General features: G+C 39.1%; 1 protein-coding gene across 2 annotated transcripts; it reads left to right on the top strand.

Annotated features, from left to right (window-relative positions):
- The first annotated feature begins 328 nt into the window (after window positions 1-328).
- PSPH (phosphoserine phosphatase) lies at window positions 329-20365 on the top strand. Of its 2 annotated transcripts, XM_015817208.1 has the most exons (6): window positions 329-512; window positions 11409-11564; window positions 13441-13575; window positions 15788-15933; window positions 18714-18862; window positions 20181-20365. In XM_015817208.1, exons 2-6 carry the CDS (start codon window positions 11425-11427, stop codon window positions 20289-20291), a joined length of 681 nt encoding a protein of 226 aa, XP_015672694.1. In that variant the 5' UTR covers window positions 329-512; window positions 11409-11424; the 3' UTR covers window positions 20292-20365. The 2 variants fall into 2 exon arrangements, with proteins under 2 accessions (XP_015672694.1, XP_015672693.1); XM_015817207.1 differs by lacking the exon at window positions 329-512 and having other exon boundaries at window positions 11310-11564.
- Window positions 20366-22034: the final 1669 nt, after the last annotated feature.

The following is a 22034-nucleotide window of genomic DNA, read 5'->3' as shown; positions in this document are numbered from 1 at the left end:
CTTGCTGCAGTCAGTAGCTTTTTGACCCTTCACTTTCCTTCTTCAGGTTGCCTTCCACGCCAGGCCCTCTGGCTCAGCTCCCCATCCCTTAATCTGACTCCTACAGACTTGGCAAGTTCAAGGTGACTTGTTCAAATCAAGACCATTTTCCGCCCCCTTCTCCACCCACTTTCTCTCTGCCGGCTTCTCTTCGACCAATCGGGAATCTTGCAGGGCTGGGTTTGAGGGACTCCTCCCCCCCCAAAGTGCAAAATTACACGTTTCTTTCCTAAGCCTCTCTGTAAACAACCTGAGCCCTTTGCTTTCATGTAAGCAGGAATTTTTTAAAAAAAGGAGGGCCACTGCTTGCTCAGCAGAATTAAGAGGGCTGTTCAGTAAATGTGGCTGGCTTCCAGTTCATTTGGTGCTTTTGCATCTATGTGACTGAAGGACTTCTCTGATCCTTCTCTCCGCTCCACAGTCAGGAGGTAGCTGGCATTGACGTCCAAAATTGCAAAGGACACCACCATACTGTAAGTTGCTGGGAGTTTAAATTCAGGGAACGTATTTCCATTTCCTTTCTTTTCTTCTTTTCCCCCCTCCGATTTTGCGGCTTCTTCAAACTGACAGCTAACACAGAGAATTAGCTTCCAAACCCTCTGCTGGTTGATACTGTTTTTGCAGTGGTGCTGGATGAAGAGCTGGGCCCTTTTGTAATGTACAATGAATGAATGATGCAATCCCAAAGAGGGAAAACATCAGCATCTCATCTGGAGCAGAAGGTTGTTCTGTCTGCATATTGCATAACATGTGTCATTCTGAGGCTCCTATCCCTCTGGTAAAAGGCTTTTAAAAATATAAGACAAACTATATCCAAATCATCAACACTTGTTTCAGGGGAAATCTTATTATGAAGAACTCTGCTGGATTACACTCAAAGTAAAGCAGATCATCTAATCCAGTAGCTTGTTTTTCTTACAGTGGTTAGTCAGATTCTTCAAGGAAACCAAGGCACATGTTATGAAATTGGTATCTTGTTTATGTGCTTAGAAATATTTGCTATTGAGTATGGAGATTCCATTTTGCTCCCTTCAGTAATCATCCCCAATAGATATATTTATAATAAATCTGACCACTGTTTTGAAGGCATTTTAAGCTTCTATTTTTAAAGTAGTAACCTTTATTTTTAAAAGCAATTTAAGCCCATGCCACATATTCTGATGTTGAAGAAATGTTTTATTTTGCCAGAGGAAAATAATGCAGGATTCTGTGGGGTGAAAAAACATACTTTCATTAACCATAGTATTCAGTGTGGTTATCGGAAAGAAATTGAAACAATGTGTTAATGAAAGGAAATCTTTTGAAAAAGAGAAAGAGAAAGCAAGAAAAGCAGAACTTTTCAAATCCTTTTTGTAAACAGCCTTCAGTTTCTCTGGGCTGCAGTTCTGCAGTCAGTTTTGTACATGGAAATCAGTTGGATTTTGTGGGAAACTGTTTGCAGCGTATGGGTCAAGCAAATTTCTCACAACTACTAGCTTTCTGAAGCATTTCCAGTATAGACACCAGTGTTCTAAGCTGATGAATGGTTCAGCAAGGGTGAGAAAGAAAACCCCCCAAAGAGTCTAGGAGTCACAGAAGAGCACAGAATTAACATATATTGATTACTGAGATCTTCCGAAGGTCTTGTAACTCAGAGGCCCCCAACCTTTTGGGCACCAGGGCCCAGTTGCGTGGAGAAACATTTTTCCATGGACCAGAGAGTTTTGTGTGCTGCCTGCATCCCACAGATGGGACTTTGCTTGTTTGTGCAGACCGGTTGTGGGCATGCCACCGCCCAGTACTGGTCCACGGACCAGGGGTTGGAGACCCCTGTTGTAATTCACTATCTTTATAGAGAGAGTCTGCTTGCTGTTGTTGGGATTTTTTTCCACCAGGCCAAGAAACTGGGAGGCTATCTTTTTAACAATACTGAACTGTTTATTGTTCCAGGTAGCAGATTCCACAGATGATGCTCCCAGTCCCTGATGGAATCATATTGTATTCCCATATTTTGTCTCTATTTTGTAAAGGTTGAAGAAAGGTGGAATCAGATTCCCATAGAGAGGGAAGCTCATATCTTTAAAAATGTGCTATCATCATTGATACACTTAATGAGATTAGTGTTGCTTTTTTTTATTATTTTCATTATTCTTACTTTGCCTATGGGCAGAAAATTCTAAAAATTCTCAAGAAAGCTGACAAGAAATAGCCACAGATATATATATATACATAATATAATATTAACAAAAATCCTGCTTAAAATTGCTGCTTTAAAATATTTTTAAATATATAAACACAACTTTCTTTTTCTTTTTGGTGATTAGAGTGAATTGCTTTGCACAAAACAAAAACAAAACAGATTTTTGAAACTGCCAATTCAAGTTCCTTGCTTTAAAAAGGATGATTCATCATTGTCAATAAATTTTTTTTAATCTTTGAAATCTAGAACTGGCCTGTTTAAGAGAGGCTTCCCAGTTATTTTTTCCCCTCAAAGCTAGCACTCTCTCTTTTCTAAAAAAAATATTCTGGGCTCAACTACTTGACTGTTTTCAGCCAAGGTGGACAAAGAGCAAACATATAAGTGGTAGGTTGCACATTTTCTCAGGCTATGGTGTTTGATGTCCCTGATGATGCAGCAACGAGGCCTTTGTCTCCCCTTGGCATGCCCCAGTTACCTTCTGGGGTCTTGCCAATTGTATCTGCAGAAAGTAACTGTTAGTAAGGGCCATCCCACTGTTTGCTGAACTAGGCAAAGCATGAATGAGACAAAGCTCAAAGCAAGAACCAAGCAAGGAAGATGGCACACTAGCAGGATCCATAGAGAATATTGGCAGTTTTACATATCTCACTAAATGATTATTAGCTTTACTATGGTTTGTTCACCAAACCATGGCCAGCTTTGTACAAAATTCTGTGTGACTCTGATTGCTGAATCATAAGATACTTTGAAGAAGAAGCCACTTCAAATTCTCACATTAGGCATTGATGGATCGTGCAGCAGTCTCTACTGCCTTCTGGTGCTCAACTCTGCCCACAGACTTTTTAGTTTTATTTTTTTCAGTTCCAAAGGTGGAAAGCATATATTAATTCCTCTTCACCATGAGAAACTGAGCAAGAGGAAAAAAGATTAATTAAGTTAAAAAAAACATGAATAGAAGCAATCAAATCATGTGTGTTTCCATTCAAATGGGATTAAATGCAATTGTGGGAGTACAGAACATCTTTCAATATCTTCTATATAGCTATAGCAACTCATTATGTCCATCTTCAGAAGCTGTTTATTTCCAGATATATTGTCTTGGGAATGGACAATAGGACAGGGATTTCCTTCCTTCTTTGCTTCTAGGTTTCTTAGGAGCATCTGGATGGTCACAATGGAAGCAGAATATGGACTGAACAGATCTTTGTCAGATTCTATAAGGCATCCATTACATTCTTTATGTATTAGTTCACATTGCTAATATAGGCAGTATTTTTCATTACAACCTAAATATAAAAAAATCTAGCCTTTTCTCACATAAACTCACCATTAACATTTTAACTGCTGGGAAGAAAACACAGGAAGATTGAAATTAGAGCAAAGGGATGCATTAAATATCATAATATATCCTAATTTATTCATATAGATTCATATCTTGTCCTATTGCATTACATCAAAGTGGCACAAACAAAATGAAAAATATTCAAATAAAAATAATAAATCCTCCAAATTAAAACTCTGGTAACAAAAGGCAATTAAAATATTTAATAATATTAAATATTATTATAATTTTTTTTATTAAAGAAGGTATTCATGTTACAAGAGAATCCCACCATCTGAGTATTATTATTGAATTGTCCAATGAAATGTAAAGCCCCATTGAACTTAATGGGACTTACTTCTGAGTAGGGATTATTTGACTCTGGCTGTCTAAACCGAAGGTCTGGTGATGCTGCTGTATTTTTTCTCTTACTGCCTCCATTCTCCAATTTTTCTTTTCTGGATGTGTTGTATTCTTGACCTTGTTTCTGTGTCTGTTAGATTTTCATCCTGTAGATTGCCCTGTCTTATTTTATTCCCAGCAATAGCTGGAATACAGTGAGGTCCCTTCACTGGACGGCTGTTCCAAAACTGAAGCCCACTTTTCAGAGAAGAATGGCATTTTCATTGCTTATGAACTAAGCAATGAACTAGAAAGTCCTTGAACTAGAAGCAGTCCTTATGGCAGAGGACTGCCAGAGTCAAATTATCACTAATCCTTTAAACTTGCGATGATGCCATTTCTCATTCTGGTTGTCCTTGAATTTTACTGTACTAATAGCATCTTGGCAAAAAAACAAATGTACTTTTCCATTTCCTACTGCTGAGACTGTAATCAGTATCCAAATCGCTCCACCTTTTCTCTGTTGCCCAATGCTAAAACAGCTATCTATCACACCCTCAAAGTTCCAGCCTGCTGGATAGGTTCTTCAGCAATAACACAGTTGGTTCTTCTGGCCCCAGAGCTGACTTCCAATAGAAATGGATAAAAATGCTAATTAAATCACATGCCTGTTTTTATTACTTTAGCAATAATCCCCTCCATGCTATAATTTATTCATTTATTTAGAGCCAAAAAGACATCCAAAGCTACTTATATAAAGTTATTAATAATTAGATAGCCCGTGTCTTCAGGTTCAAAATTTAAAGAACAAAAGATATAAGAAAATAGAAGACTGTTCCCCCCCCCCCGGATGGTGATTCATTGCTTTAGCTTCCTTAAATCATATCTGCAAATTTATGTAAAATGCCATACTAGAAAAAAAGAATAAATTGAGAAATTGAGCATCACCTGGGTAGCCCTGGTTGATGTTTAGTTTACCTTTCAAGGATGTTCTAAGTTGCTTGTTTTTTCAGTTCCATTGAGCACCAAAACTTACGATTTGCTGAATTCCTGAAAAGTGGTAACGGTACCAGGATAGAAATCAGGAGGCAGTGAGTTCTAATCCTGCTTTAGGCATGAAAGCTGGCTGGATGACTTTGGACCAGTCATTCTCTCTCAGCCCAACCAACCTCACAGGATTGTTCTTGTGGGAAAATAGGTAGAGGAATGAATATATTCACTGCTTGAGTTGCTTATAACTTAATAAAGGAAGGATGAAAATCTACTAAATAAATACATTGTGGGTAAGTTTTGGAGTTGGTTGAAGTAGTATTTGGTTGGGATTAGTGGTTATAAACAGATATACAGCTTACTTTATTGCACATAAGCCAACTGTACATTATTTAGTGAACAATGATCAAGCAGACCATGACTTTTCATTTTTTATGAACTCAGCTATTAGTCATTCTTTGTAACAAAACTCCAAGCTATGTATTCTGTTATATAATTGCTTATTTTTTAAAGAGTATCCACTTGAAAGAGCTTTAAACAAAAGCATTGCCCTTTTCTGCTACCCCCGAAGGTTGCCATGAAAGGAAGAGTGACAAACTCTACCATTTAAAATGGATATACACCTTAAAGGCATTCAAACATTAAAGCATGCAGTGTCATCCACATTACCTGGGATTTATCCCTTCAAGTGTAAGTAGGGTTGAAGCCATAGCTGCTGTCCTCTTGCACATTTACTTAAATTTAAGAACTTCTAATCTAAGGATTCCTAATACCGCTAATCAAAAATATCCTGTAGTTCTCTTTTGTCTTTCCCTGTTTGTTTGCTTGTTTGCTGTTTGTTTGCTGTTTGTTTGCTTGATTGATTTATGAGAAAAATGATAGAGCAAATGGCAAAAACCCTGAGAAAATTATGAATGGGAGTAGTACATTTGGATCTCTTCTATGAATGAGGCAGGACAATTATAATAAAACAGAACAGAACAGAATAATAGTATTGGAAGTGACCTTTGAGGCCCAATCCTCTGCTTAAGTAGACCCTATACCAGGGGTAGGCAACCTTGGCTCTTTTGGAATTGAAGTCCACGAGTCATAAAAGAGTCAAGGTTGCCTATCCCTGCATACTATTTCAGACAAATGGCTGTCCAGACTCTTTTTAAAGCTTTATCTGAAATCTTTTTCAGAACTTGGTGAGACAGAAGAATTCTGCATTTCAAATTGTTGGAAAATTTTCTTTCTCTTTTTTAACTAGTGGGAACTTGTTGCATTGGTTTTATGAGTCTTACATTGTAGTCCCATAAACATTGATACAGAGATGAGCCTAATTGAGTGCACTGCTACTAACTTCAGGTCAATGTGTATATTAGATTACAATTCTGTTATTAGAAACTTTGGCTCATTTTACTTATTTATCTTGAAAATATTTTCAAACATAATAAACAATATAAATTGACATTTGGAGAACTTAAACCTCTGGCGATCAATTATTTTTTCTTCTCTTTAATCATTTAATTGATTTAATTGGTGGCAAAATCTCAGAAGGAGAGAAGCAGGACTTTTCCCAGATATCAGGACCAAGACATGTAAAGAGCTATTTGCATATCTCCTGTAGCAAACAAGCCCATATATTTGCATATATTCTCCTATGTAATCAGTTCATATGAAAACAACATCATCTGCATTGGTTTCCAGTGGAGTGTACATTTCTAAAATAAGGAGGACTTTGCTTTTAGATTTGTTAAAGTCTCAGCCTCTGTGGTGCAAGATCTTATCCCTGACTGGGAGATGATACGAAGAGGCCTAACCCAATCCTGGAGGGGAGCCTGCTTGGAAGCCCCATTGCGTGCCGCCATCAGCTCAATCATGTAAGAGAGAATTGATATACAAAAGGAAAGTAGTTCCAAGTTTTCCTTCTACTGGTGAGGAAAGACACCCTGTATCCTACAGCTTGCTTGCTCAGTGTAATTGTATTTTGTTCCTGACAATGTATATGCACTATGGCTTACACCAGGGGTATGTATGCATCATCGGAAACCCTTTTTTGGGACACTGTAGAGGCCAATCAGGATTATGCTGCTGAACTTCAGTCTCAAACCATCAAATAAATCCCTCAAATTTTCTATCAGTTTCCTGCAGGGAAATAGATGAGTTATGTATCTGCTAGGTTCATATACCTATAAAAAGGTTAACAACCTCCCAACCAAATAAATTGCAGGGAAACTAACTCCAAATCCTATCCCTCTGGAGATAGCATTAAGTGCTCCCAGTTTCCCACATGAACTGCCAACACAGGAACAACAACAAGCCAGCACTGGCATATTTCAAATTTCCACATTCTTGGGTACTTTGGAAAACTAAATTTTCCCACCTTCAGGTGCAGTTGAACTACTGTAAGTGTTCTGGCATATTTGTTTGTCATACCTTCCTCTTTCATAGCCAGCCAAAGTGTTCCCTTCCCTAGAGGGTGTGAAAGCTTCTAATATCCAAAGTGAACCCATCTGGCAGAGAAACTTTGACTTGGACATCTGTTAACATCCAAGAAGCATATTTATCAAGTCTGAAAAGCACTATTGGAGCAAAGGCATGCCTTTTCAGGACTGTGCTAAATTAAAATGGAATGGATTGGTACAGATTATGTCATTTTGGTTACTCATTGCAGCTCTTTGGAGCTGAAAAAAAACCTCCAGCTACCAGGCATCAACAAGTTTCTCATCTCTGATTTATGGTATCACTGGATAGTCCAGAGGACATACAGCAAACCCATGAGGCTTTGGTGCAGCCCATAAAATGCCATCTTGTTTGGCTGCTTAAAACTGGTATCAGTACTGGTTTTCCATAGCAAACCACCTACGGCTGCTTTTCAGCAGTAAGCTGTTTCGAAATTTCTGCATAATTGTGGTTAGAAAAAAATGGGTCTGAGAAATAACCATGTTCATTTTTAGGTCAGCATTCAGTACCTCACAAAAACTCTGAAAAAGAAAAAAGAGTGGGAAAGTCTTACCTGTTTATGCCAGTTATTTGCACACTTTTGTATGCCAAGATACTCACAGGTCCTTAGATAGCATCTACAGAACTCCAACTCTAAATAAAATTTGTAATAATGAAAATTAAAGATAGTTACAATCTTAAACAATTGCCAATTGTGTGATGTTGTGTACTTACATGAATTTTGGAGATGTCAAGTAAGGATGTCAAATCTAGTAATCTCTCAACATTTCAGCAGTTTAAAAAATTCTATTTTAGGTTTTAAAAAGTGACCTAGCCTTTGTTTATTCTTCTTTTTTTCATTTAAAAAAATTTCGGCTGAAAAGAATTTGACTAGTTTTCCCAAGTGGGTCATTTTTTCCATGAATGGTCAGATGTAATGTTTATAAAGCTTCTCCCCAAATGCCAGTGTGGGCCAGTAAAATATCACTGCATGGCAGGCACATGTTTTCCTTTATCACCAGAGGTCCCTGTTGCAATCCAGCCTTGATCAGCACATATTACATCATGATTTTGAGACACGGTGACGCAGGCAGCTGGGTGCATCTTGGCATGATGTCCCTGTCAAAATTGGCCAGGTGACATGAGATTGAGTTCTGGTTGGATGTTTTTTATTTCATATTGCTTGGAAAAAAACAGCTGGATGTACTCCAAAGCGATGAGCACGTGCCTTTTTCATGGCATTGTGTAACAATGCGTCATGTTACATGGTGTTCCAACTCCGCCCCAGAGTCAAAGCTCTCTCTTCTGCCTTCTCTGGCTTAAAACAAACAGAAAATTTGGAAGCCATCAGCAAGTCAAGGCTGATAGTAAGCAAATGTGAAGTTCCGCTTTCTCAACACTGTCTCTTCTCGGATTCTGGCCATATCCAAACCATAAGCTTAAAGCAAACAGTTTTAATTGTCACATCCTACCAGGATATATTGGGACTCATAGTCTGTGACTTCTTAATGTCAGAGTGAAGTTTGTAGGATTCTTTATGTTTAGCCATCACCTTTACTAATATAAAAACTAGTCTATATTTATATTGTAAAATATCATTAGGCCACCATGAAACAAAAAGCAATGGAAACCTTTAAAAATATTCTTAGGTACAAGCTACGTTTCAGCACTTCCTCATGTTCTCCTAACTGGTTGGAAGATGCTTCACTTAACTGTTCTTTGAGGATCTGTCCTGATGATGCAGCCTTCTTCTTACCCCTAGCCCATCCATGAGACCATCTAACTTTGATCTGATCTGTAAGTGGTATTCCCCATCTTTTCCTAGTGTAAACTTTGCTATTTGAACAATTTGCGGGACACTGATGGCAATTAATGGTGTTGAATGGCAGAGGCTAGGATCTATCCAGGATCTCCCCTCCAGTTGCCAACATCTCCTCTAGACTCTAGAAAGAGTACAGAGAAGAGCAACAAATTTGAGGGCTAGTGGCTAAAACATTCTGAATGGTTGCAAGAAGTGGATATGTCTAGTCTAACAAAGAGAAGAACTAGGGATGATATGATAGCAGTCTTCTAATATTTGAGGGGCTGTCACAAAGAAGAGGCGAGCAATCTATTGTCAGAGCACCTGAAGGCAAGACAAGAAGTAATGGATGGAAACTTACCAAAGAGAAATCCAACCTAGAATTAAGAAGAAATTTCCTGACAGTGAGAACAATTAATCAGTGGAATGGGTTGCCTTCAGAAGTTGTGGCTGCTCCATCACTGGATGATTTTGAGAAGAGATTGGACAGCTATTTGTCCAGAATGATACAGGGTCTCCTGCTTGAACTGAGAATAGAAGACCTCCAAGGTCTCTTCCAATTCTGTTATTATATTATTCCTTCCATTGCCATTTTGGCCTGGCCAGCAGGAATGATCAGAGAGAAGCAACCTAGAACTAAGGAGAAACTTCCTGACAGTTAGAACAATTAAACAGTGGAACAACCTGCCTCCAGAAGTGGTGAATGCTCCAACACTGGAAGTTTTTAAGAAGAGACTAGACAGCCATTTGTCCAAAATGGTATAGGATTTCCTGCCTGAGCAGGGGGTTGGACTAGATGACCTCCAAGGTCCCTTCCAACTTTACTACTACTACTACTACTACTACTACTACTACTACTACTACTACTACTATTATTATTATTATTATTATTATTATTATTATTATTATTATTATTATTATTATTATTATTATTATTATTATTATTATTATTATTATTATTATCTGGTTGCTTCAGCCAGAGTAGTCTTAAAAAGCATGTAAAAATAATTAGTAATTCATGTTTAGGAGAAAGGGGACAGGGCAATTATTCACAAATAGGAGACAATGTAATTCACTCAGGTATATGAAAGGTCCCATTTTGTATATTTAGAGGCTTGTTGTTCCTTCTTCAACAATGAAACTGAGAGATAATTCCAAAATCAGTGATGCTTTTTTCTTTACATTTTTTTCTTAATCACCTTATCTGATGAAAAGCTCTTACTTTCTCTTCTTCTAGGAAACTCTCATTACATCTATGGGAGATTAACTAAGGGGACAATGCAGATTTATTACTTTGTGCCATTTTCCATATTGGAGCAAAACACATTAAACAAGCTGTCTGGATTAGCTCCTTGAGCAACTTATCTTTTTGTAAGAAGTAAGGGTAGCATACACTATCTGGGCTGCAAAAGTTTTTCTCTCACCCATTGGCTACCCGAGTTCTTCACTACAATTTAATGCAATTAATGACCAGGCCTTTCAGATTAGATATAAAAATGTGAGAGGTGTGAAATAGAAAATCATCTAAGAAGATCTTGTATAGTTCCTATTATTGTGACTGAGTAGATCTGCTTGACCCACTCATTTAATATCATTATATATAGTAATGTCCCATTCCAGTTGCCAAAGAAAAACTTGTTTTTTCCTCATGGGGCTGATTCTTCCCCTTCCCCATAATTATACACTTTAATGCTTTCTTTTAATTTTAATTTTCCTCTTGTTCTTTGGCTAAATTTTAACCAAAGTTTCATTCCCTAGGATATCAAAAATGATTATTTTCAATCCAATTTAAGATGGATTCTTTTAGTGTTCTGCTGTATTTATGTCAAGAACTCTGAGTACCAACTGATGGTGCTTTTGAGAGGGAGCCATACTGTATACATGGAGGAGATAGTTTAATTAAAACTATCATCAAAGGTGATTATTTTATTCAAGAGGTAACATTCATTTTGTGGAATTTTTTGGTGCAAAGAGTAAGATAGATAGCCACTCCTGGAGGAAAAATCCTTCTCTTTAGTAAATGTGTGTGCCATACCTCAGCTGGACGTGTCAGTGAAAGTTTCAGGAATGGTTAACTCAGCAGGGGGGGCAACCTTGGTTGTCTGCCCATTTCTCTGCTGCCCCTGAAGCCAGCAAATCAGCAGCCTCCTCTACCCTCCTCCACTCCGAGCTCCTGCTTAAAAAAGAGCTGCGGCATTAGCTGTCCCCTCTCAACACAGGGCTTCCAGCCTCAGATCTGCTTCTAAGATGGCCCAACTGAGGGTACAGGCTGGAAATCTCCAGAATGACCTCATCTTTCTTTCACATAACAGGAAGGTTCCCAAAAGGATGTCTTCTATCATGGAGATGAAGGAAATCTTCCTCAATGCCGATGCCGTTTGTTTTGATGTGGACAGCACAGTCATTAGAGAAGAGGGCATTGATGAACTGGCAAAATTCTGTGGGGTTGGAGATGCAGTGGCGGAAATGTAAGTATGATCATGGCTTGCTTGTTTCTTCTGAGAAGAAAGAGCACACCTGGAGATTTGTCTAAGGAGATTCTCAGTCGTTGAGGTCATGGTTGTCCCAAAGTCTGAGAAACCAGTTTTACAGTCAACTTTGAAACAGATCACAGAGACTAAAGGCAGGAAAATTAAACAAGGAATATTGCTTCTCTTTGCTTCAATCAAACCATTGCTTTAAATGTATTGATATGACAACATGTACTCATTTTGAGTTCACCTATTATCTCATTAGAAGCTACTCCACGGCACAACCAGAATGCTGCTAACTTTTTTCTCTAGTGTCTTAAGTCTTTAGTAATGCAGCAAGCTTTGTCTTTTGCATCTCTTCAACATGACTTACAAAGTGACTCCAAAGTTTGCCTGTGCTTTTGCTTGCTTTGGCATTTCATTGAATAATGCAGAGAAAATTATAACAGAGTCTGTATGTGCAAAGATGAAAAGATAATTGAGATAGTTCTGTGATGACAAAAAAATGCATGAATAATTTTATTACCAGTCCAAGGCCTTTGTATCTGATACCTTGAGTATAACATTCACTGTCAGTGTGAATTTTTGTGATACTACATAGTTAATCATGAAATATTTAATTAAGGTTCCTGTAAGATGAGTTGTTTCATAATGCATGTTCATGTTTTGAACTGGGATAATGGATTTTTGAGTATCTTTGGCACAACTTTAATGTACAGTTTAGAAATCACGGCTATGTATCTATGGCAAACTTTTAGAATAGCTATGTTGTAAAGTATCTTTATAGAATAGTTATGTTGTGGTCAATATCTGGCATTTCCAGGACCAAGCCTAAACGCTGAGAGATTCTGTTGGATCTTTAGCTTGCCCAAGCCAGAACAGTGTGAATTGACAATAGACATGAAAAGTTCCTGTAGCTGGTCATGTCTGTTCAAAGAAGTTGCTGGCCACAGGTGCACAGCTGTTATTGCCTCTGGTACTTATGTATTTTTTCACTGTCCTCTTGCTACTTCTAGTTAAACAAGCTATGCAAGTTTTTGGCATTTTTTAAATAATAAAAGAGACATGCACTGGGTGTAGTTGAGAAACTATTTAACACAATTGTGGTACAAGAACATAGGGCATTTACCAGGTATTTACACACAATTATGTTGCATAACCATAAGAATTTTTAATTGCTTTAAAAACTACTTAAGGATCATTCTAGAAATGCCATATGTGTCATTTGTGCTGAAATGTCATATGTGCTGAAATGGCAGGTATAGGTGATTGGGATTGAGGCAACATTCACAGAAATTTATTCATCCAAATTGTTATTTGGCCCAGAAACAAGTAATAATAACTTTTTGTAAGGCCTTGACAACTTGGCTTTGCCTGCGGGCCTGGGGAACCCCGAATGGTATGGAGCCCATCAAGTGGTTCATTTGATTGTGTGCTGTCACCAGAGGAGAACACGATGGAGGGTTATTGTTTTTTATTATTTTATATTGGGTTTTTATTCTTTGTAAGCCTCCCAGGGTCTCCGAGAGTGAGTGGGCGGCCATATAAATCTTCTAAATAAATAAATAATAAATAAACTTAGCATTAGTGAACAGCAAGTTCCAGCTTTTGAACAGCAGCTTGAAAAAGTCAGCATTGTAGTCCTCTTTATGGATTCCAGAAACATGTATTTAGCCATTATGGGGAATGGACAGCCCTAAACAGTATGATTTGATACAATAGGGAGCCCTTATGTTCTTAGATCACAGCATAAAATTTCATTGGGTTTCCACAATATATTCTAGTTTATCAGATTTATTTTTTTGAAACTCCTCAGGAGATCCTTCTTCTCTTCTTAAAAGCCTGAAATGAATGTCTTTGAATCTCAATTTAGGACTCGCAGAGCGATGGGAGGTTCAGTAACATTCAAGGCAGCTTTAACCGCACGGCTAGGCCTCATACGACCTTCCTACGAACAGGTGCAGAAATTAATATCAGAGCATCCACCCCAGTTAACGCCGGGGATAAGGTAAGAAATATTAGGAATGGTTATGTTATACAGTGTTCCCAAGATGTTTTTTTTCCCCATGGAGATTGTCATAGGTACTTCCTGTGTGTTCCTAGGATTTTATGAAAGACATAGTACAATAATGCTGGACTGGGACTTGGACCTTTGAGTTGAATTCTTTTTTTTTTCCTGTTTATTAAAGCAATACATCAAATCATGCAAGCTGCTTTTGAATTCAGGCAAGATTATCTTTGCTCCCTCTCCTTTATCTTGCCCATTACCAGTTGAGATTAAAATCCATTGCAATAACACATTTTTTTCTTGTACTAAACTGCAGCCAAACTTTGTTTTATCTGCTTGTTTTCAAGCTATGATGTGGAATTTGGATTCTGATCTGAGGATTTTCATCTTTGGTTCTGGGTGTAACTGCATTCCCGAACTCAAAGCTGGTGAACAGTTTGGGTTCCTCCTGGACTCACGGCTCCTGTGAAGAACAGGTGACAGCCATGTCCAGGAAGGCCTTTGCATTACTTTATCTTGTGCATAAATTGCCCCCATTTCTAAATCAGGAGGCTCTGTTCATTGTCATTCATGCCATAGTCATCTCCCTGTTGGATTTCTGCAGTGTTCTCTACAAATGACTGCCTTCTAAGGCTTTCCAGTTGCTGCAACTGGTCTAGAGTGCAGTAGTGCAGGCACATTGCTATGTCCATGTAAGACCACTACTGTGTTCTGTGAATTGCACTGGCTTCTGATAGGCTTCTGGGTGTGATTCAAAAGTTAGTCATCATCTATAAATCCCTGTATGGAACAGGGCTTTTACTTTCAGGACCATCTACTTCTTGTTATTTCTGAGAGTCCTACAAGTACACACAAGGTAGCCAGACCTTTGCTTGAAGCAGTCATCTAATGGGACCTAGAAGATACGCCTGCTCTGTTGCTGCACCTGTCCTTTGGAACAATCTCCCCTAAGGTGTGGTGGCGCTGACCCTTATTCTTTTAGAGAACTGTGAAGACTTTATTTTTCCCATGTACTGGACTAAAATGGTAGTTCTTTTGTAAAAATGAGCTTTTTGCTATACCCAGACTTGGCTATTTGAGGAATTTAGTAATGTATTTTTTATTTCTCGTTCATATTAAGAAGTCTACAAGTTTAGAGCTCATTCTGAGCTAACCTGCTTGTTTTTTTACACTTGACTATTCAAAAAAGGAGAAGAGATGGGGAATTTCCACATAGCTGCAAATCTGTGAAAGTCACAGACTTTCAATTCCCATCCTAGAGTCATGTGCTATCCAGTCAAGGTCAGTCTCATGACCATAGAAGCAGGGCCAAGAAGTCATGGTGCCAGGTTTTGATAAAAACTTTGGATTATTGTCCTGGTGGTGCAGTGGGTAAAGGGCAGTATTGCAAGCAAACTCTGTCCACAGTCTGGACTTCGATTCTGACAGGGCTCAAGGTTGACTCAGTCTTTTCTCCTTCTGAGGTCTGTAAAATGAGGACCCGGAGACAATATGCAAATAATGCTTCTACATTGTAAACTGCCAGAGAGTGCCATAAAGTGCTATGAGCGGTATATAAGCCTAAATGCTATTGCTATTGTTGTTTGTTGGGAGTGTCTGCCCAGAACCTAGCTTCAGGTATTGTGGAAATTCGCCATTTTGGGGGTATCTCTGCTGTCATTATTAAGGAACGTGTAGGAAATTTGGGTATCATCTTGTTTAAGTTAATAAAAGCACTTAAAATCTCTTTATTCCTAGGAGTACTCATTGTCTCGGGATCCAAACAAACTGATTGCCTGGGCATTTGATCACTGCCCTGATACTTGGCAAAACACTGCCATAGAATCTTCTCATATATTTCATTCACTCCAGATGTCTTAGTTTTCAATTTCACAATTCACAAATAAATGTAATCTTTTTTATACTTGTTGGGGATTACGCAAGTTGAAATACAATGTATAGGAAAGGCATTAGAGTAGAGAAGGTCATTCTGGAGGAAGATCTCTGAGGAACTCTTACTTCTTTGTGCCCAATGCACCTTTCATTTATTTAAAGTTTTATTACGGGAGCCTGACTTTGTGACCCTCAAGATCCCTTTGGACCTCTCTTGCTGATTTTGTGTCTATTATGTAGATAATAATAATGCAGATAGCAAACATAGCAAAATAACCTGTTTGAATGTATTTGTTCTTTTCCCCTGACCTTATGGCCTTTGTTTTTTTTTTCCTTGAAGAGATCTCGTCAACCTGCTCCACCAGCGAGGTGTCCAAGTCTTCTTAATTTCTGGAGGGTTTCAGAGTATTGTCGACCATGTTGCCTCACAATTAAACATTCCAACAGCAAATATCTTCGCCAACAGATTGAAGTTCTACTTTAATGGTAAAATTTTCCATTTGATTGAACTTAGAACTGATAAGGTTGTTGACTTCCATAGGGTCCAAAGATAATAATAATATCTGTATGATGTGTTAAGCATTGAAACAGAATTACAGAACATCTCAGGTCTGTGGCAAAGGAGGATAAAAAACTGTTCAAAGTCGGTTGCTTTAAAAAAAAATGAAATATATAAGAATTATTTGAAGGCTAGCTAGTCAACGTGAAAATTTATTCCATACAAGACTAAATAATTTCTTCCTTCATTGTTGAAATTTACATTTAGTAGGTATTTGTTTGTCCTTCTAAGCATAGGGCTTATTCCCCCCCCCCGACAACCAGGTTGTGAAGTAGGTTGTGTTGAGAAAGCAAGACTGGCCAAATCACCCAGGGAGCTTCTAAAACTGAGAATGAACTAGAACTTGGGTTCTCCCACTCTTACTTCGGTATGTTAACCACTGGACCATATTGCATCTCATGAGCAGAAAGGCTTTTTTAATTACTTTCCTACTTGAACTTTCCTTCTTGATTTGGAACTCAGGAAAATAATGGCATTCTAATACATTACTGTTTGGCCACATGATACATTTCCATTGAAAAGTACTTGCAAACTGTAAATTTAGATTAGAAGTGGGAATCTGTTTCAGACTGAAGGCTGCAGTATCTTATGACATACCCAAGAAAGCCACCCAGGCTCAAAACCCAAAATATGTGTCATGCCTATATTTTAGCACTAACTCACTGGTAGATCAGTCCATTTTCATCCATGCATGAAGAAAGCGACTACTCGTTTCTCATACATAATTACCGCCCATGCACTTTATGCACAGAGGGCCTTTTCTAAGGGAGAGGTAGCTAAACCTCCACTTGGCCTTAACAAGCCAACTAACAGGTCTGATTGCCAATTCATACAGTGAGTCAAGGTTTGCTGTGCATTTCTTATAGATCTTATTGTGACTTTTCACATTACAGTACACATTTCAGACGTGTGAATGAAATATACTGTAAAACTAGTTTGTTGAGCTGTCTGCAAAAAAAGATCTTTGGGGTTATAAATATCTGAGAGCCTTTAGCTTTAGGACACTTAAGCTTCTCAAATTTCTGGGTTGGCAATTACGGGCTACATTAGGGCAGAGCTAAAAGTCCATTAGTCCAGCCTTGTCTAACAATCACATAGCTGAGAATTTTGGGACTTGTAGTCTGGAGGGCAAAGGAAGGGAAGACTGGTCTAGTCCAGCTTCCTGCTTCCCAAAGAAGCCAACAAGCCACAAGTTTATCTTGAAGCAACAGGTCCCTGGCCTTCATCTTTTGCTTTCCCATCAGCTAGGATTCAGTGGCATATAGATTTAGAGGTTCTGTTCCAACATCATAGCTAATAATCTGTAAACTACTGTGACCCTTATTAAATCTTCCCTCCTTCCAAATTGCAGCAATTTTAGCCTGTTCTTGTAGAAAGGGTTTTCCAAACCTGTTCCCCTCTGGACTATTCTGAATTGTTTGACTTTTTTTAATCATAGTTCCAATTGTTGCTTACATTGACCCTCAGCTGGGAAAACAAGTTGAAGGGAAATCTTTAGACAGTAAATGGTTGTGTTTTAAGTATTAGACTTTCCAATCCGTTTCTCAGTTATGAAACAGCAGTTGCCCAGGTTATGCAAAACAAGTAATTCCTTCCAAGGGTTAAGATTTGACACTTTGCTTTGGCACATGATAAGAACAAGGGGTGTGTTGCTGAGATCAGCTTGTTTATAGAAAGATCAGCAGGGTCTCTTATCCATTAGCTGATAAAACATAAAACTTCAAGATTAAGTTATCCTGCTAGTGATATCCTACTGCTATTACAAATTTCCAGCCAAGCTCAGCTTATTTGGAACATTGCAATAAAAAGGGTCACTCAAGTGTGCAGTACTTGGCTTTAGATTAATCACTCTGTACTGCCAGAGGGAGAAATAGAAGCAAATGCAAAAGATCAGAATTTTTCCACTGTCTGTTCTGATCCTTTTTGCTTGTAGAGAAGGGTGGGAGGCCTGAAAATAGAGAGAAACTGGGGAATGGTAATTTCCCCCAAGCCTTAAATGATGGAATCAGAAGCTAATGTGTTTGGGAACTGTTTCTACTTTCAGGATTTAGTTTTGAAATTAATGACCCAATAATAGACATTTGAGCCCCTGAGCATGTAAGAAAAACTAGTTTCTTCATCTTCAGAGCAAAAGTACATAGCCAAATTCATGTACTACAATTATTAAAACAGATTATTAAGACAGAATCAGGATGGCATAATGATTAAGAGGTCAGAATGGCACTGAGGAGACACAGATTCTAGACCAGGGGTGTCAAACTGCCAGCCCGCAGGCCGGATGCGTCATGCCGAAACTGCGCCCACCCCATTAACGGCAATGGAAAAAAGACCCGATACGTCGTGACACGTCACATGATGTTGCAAGTTTGACACCCCTGTTCTAGACCACCTCAGCCCTAAAAGCTTCCTGGGTGACTCTGGGTCACCCTCATTCCAAGTTCTTGTTGTGGTGTTATGTATATCACCCTGGTCTCCTGAATGAAAAGGTAAGATATAAATAAATCCAATATGTGAATAAAAACTAGATTTCTAACCAGAGAATGGATTTCCCAGACTTGAAATTTTTTGTATTGGAATTCCGATGATTAGAACGTCCCTCATTCTTTAGGACATTTTTCTCCCTTTCTCAGACTTCTAACATCCTTGAAATTCTTCCAGGTATTTTGGGACAGTCAGTCAAGGGTTTCTCTTTCTATCATTTATTCAGGAGAATATGCCGGTTTTGATGAGACACAACCAACAGCAGAGTCAGGGGGTAAAGGACAAGTCATCAGTTACTTGAAAGAACAGTTTCAATTTAAGAAAGTAGTTATGATTGGAGATGGAGCAACAGACATGGAAGCCTGCCCTCCAGCAGTGAGTATCAAAGATAGACATTTCAACCACAATTTAATTTTTATTAACCCTTCTTCCTATTGGTCTAGGATAGTCTGTGCTGAGTTTCCTGTATTTTTATCTCTACAGAGATTGGAATAGGCAGAGACCAAGACTGACCAAAAGCTGTGGAGCTTTTTGGCCCCCTGTTTAAATGCAATAAACCCCATATAAATCAGTCAGCAGATTTGCCTAGCATATACTGTATAAAAGTGGTCTAGTCTAGCCTCCTGATAAAACACAGATTCACCTGTCTTCCTTTCAATTTTCTCTCTCCAGAAAGATTTACCTGCACTTTCCAAACCTTAGTATTTCAAAAGCAACTTAATTTACATATTACAGTACAAAATCTACATACCATTCAGATGAATGAACCCATAAAACATGTACAGATGAAAAAGGGGAGCCTTTTTAAAAATTCATTTTTGGTATATCCTCTCCATAAGGAACAAAGAATGATTCTTGTTCCTGGTTAATAATTATCACTCATTGTTAATTATTGTCTTTAATATCTTCTGGGGGAGGGGAGGCAAATCAGAATGAATAGCTCATGAAGCAATCAGAATATTTAGACTTGGCATTTGAAGCAAAATTCTTGTGCTGGTCATTGTAGTTGGCCGGCTTTTAAAAGCAAATATTTCTCCTTTATTAGATCAGTGGATTTAGATTTGGAATTTTGGATGACCAAATAAAGGAGGGCAACACAGTGGCTCCTGGGTCGGAAAGATATGGTGCTAGACTAGCTAAAAGAAATTATTTCAGAATCACTTTCTCCAAAGGATTTTTAACAGTGAACAACACAACATGGAGCAGTGATGCAAGGCAGCTAACGAAAAAGATACAGAAATAAAGACAAAAATTCAGAAGAATATGGTAGCACTTTTCTGAGTAACACATTTTATTAAAAGGCATATACTTCAATAAAATTGATTAGTTGGAACTCATTCCTTCTCATTTTTGACCACTGTATATACTAACACAGCTCTCCTCCTAGAATATCTAACCACAGGAAGTATTTAGACAGAAACGCAGGAATGCCACAAATGTTTGAGAAATTTGCCTGACTATTAATAAATGTCTTTATTTTCTTGATGTCCATATGCCCAAATTATGTAACTCTCTTAAGAATAATCAACATTCAGTCTTGCTGTTCAGAAGTGTTACTTTTTCAGTAGCTTTAGTTTAGGTTGTTACCAGAGGATGAGGACACATTTCTGTTTTGTCTATGATTTGTGAACTCTGAAATGGTCTTTGGGGAAAGGAAAAATAACTCCCAGCTTGTCTATTTCTGTTTGCCCAGGACTGTTTTATCGGCTTCGGTGGCAATGTTGTTCGGAAACAAGTAAAGGAAAAAGCAAAGTGGTACATCACTCATTTTGACGAGTTGCTGAAAGAACTGGAAGAACGATAAATTATTAACTAGACTTATTTTATTAATACTTATTGTAGGTAGATATATAATTATGCAATTAAACATATTGTTATTTGCAAATGGATGTGTTCTGGACTGTTCATTTATGGTTCTGCAGGAGGGCATAGCCACCATTACTACCACATTCAGAGTTTTCAGAGGAAAATGATTTTGGCCCATTTATGAGGAAATTGCACTTGTATAAAAATCATAGCAAAGCTCACTACTGATGATGAGAAAATAATAATAACAATATGCTGCCAGGCTCCCAAAAACTTGTAAGCAGTTTACAAATTGTTGAAAATATTTTTTAAAAAGGAAACAACAATCAAAAGAAAAAGAAAACAAAAACGGCAGAAATGATATATAGTAACTGGATGGTAAATCAAGGGTTTCGCCTTTGGCCTGGGTGAAAATAAGGTATCNTGCACGGCGACTATTTGGCGGGGAAGAGAGAGAAAAATCTCCTGCCTTTAACCGAGGAGAGGGGCGGAGGCTCAGTCCCGGAGAGTCAGGAAAGAGAGATCCACTGGGCCGGGTGGAGAGGGGCTTCCTCAGCCATCTCTGATCCTTCGCCTCCCCCCGCCCACCTCTAGTGGTTCTGGCCACATTTAAAGGGTTCAGACCGGTTGGGACGGGCGCAGACGCCGAGCGACCGCGGCGGCTGGAGGCGGGCGGGCGGCTCGCAGGCGGGCGTGGAACCGGCTGCAAGAGCGGCAGGTTAGAATTCGGATTCGCGCAAATCGCAAAGGGATCGGGGGCGGGGAGAATCGGAGTGAGGACGAATAGAGCAGGCACGTCGGCACCTCGCATCCTCCCCTTCTCTTTTCCGAGCAGACGCGGTTCAGAGACGCCGTGAGCGGAGGGGCCGGTTGTGAGGGTCCGCGGTGTGGGGGTCTCTGAACGAGGCGGGCGATTCTTTCCGTCCCCGCCTGCGTTGGGTCTCTGGAAAAACAGGGCGGGGAGCCTGTGACCGTCTCTGTGGTGAGAGCAGACGCCCCATCTCTTGCCCTCTTCTCTTGTGCTTGGGGTTTTCTCTTCTCCCCCCCCCCTCCCGGTCCCCATTCCCCTCTTTCATTATTGCTACCATTCAAGAAGATTTCTAGTTTCCCTCCTGGTCTGGTTGGGAAAGAGATTTTTATTGCAAGCGTGCGGCCGTCACAGGAAGGAAACAGGGCCGGGGGCGTGGGGAGGGGGCGGCAGGACGACGAGGCGAACAGGTAAGATAATATGTCTGAGAATGCAAAATAAGGAGACTACTAGCATTTTGAGATTCCATCTCTGGATCAGGGCGAGGTGTGTGTGGGGGGGGCTTTGCTTTTCCCTCCCCACAAAGGCTTGGTTTCTTATTCTGCTTGAGCCCAAGGAGGGGTGGAGAAGGCTGGCTAACGCCCATCAGACTCCAGCTGGGGTTGATTCGTTCGGTGGGTTGCTTGGTCGATAATATGCCTCACCCTACCACCCCCTAATCTTGTGGTTTCCTGGGATTTGTCAATCAGTGTGTTTCTTGGCATTTGGTGCTTGGCTTTTGTAGAAAAAGAAGAGGATCTCTCCTTACCTCATTCTTTGTCCAACTCCAAACCTGTAATCAGATTTAGGAAAATTTTCACATGCCTTATCTTAATAGAGCTGTAACTTATGCTGGCAGCCAAACATCTCTAGTGCTGTGCCATTAAGAGAAGGGGATTTTTGTTTTGTTTTTTCATTTCAAGAGAAGGGATCCCTTATGTGAGAATTGGGTCA

This window comes from Protobothrops mucrosquamatus, unplaced genomic scaffold (assembly GCF_001527695.2).
Source record: "Protobothrops mucrosquamatus isolate PMUCROS unplaced genomic scaffold, P.Mucros_1.0 scaffold562, whole genome shotgun sequence".
Taxonomy (NCBI): domain Eukaryota; kingdom Metazoa; phylum Chordata; class Lepidosauria; order Squamata; family Viperidae; genus Protobothrops; species Protobothrops mucrosquamatus.
This window is presented reverse-complemented; position numbering and strand designations above follow the sequence as displayed.

Bases quoted from the DNA above. Each gene is read 5' to 3' on its own strand.
- PSPH (XM_015817207.1), top strand. From the start codon at position 11,344: ATGGCCCAACTGAGGGTACAGGCTGGAAATCTCCAGAATGACCTCATC. The intron at 11,565-13,440 runs GTAAGTATGATC...ATCTCAATTTAG, and splicing joins GGAGATGCAGTGGCGGAAAT to GACTCGCAGAGCGATGGGAG. The intron at 13,576-15,787 runs GTAAGAAATATT...TTTTCCTTGAAG, and splicing joins CAGTTAACGCCGGGGATAAG to AGATCTCGTCAACCTGCTCC.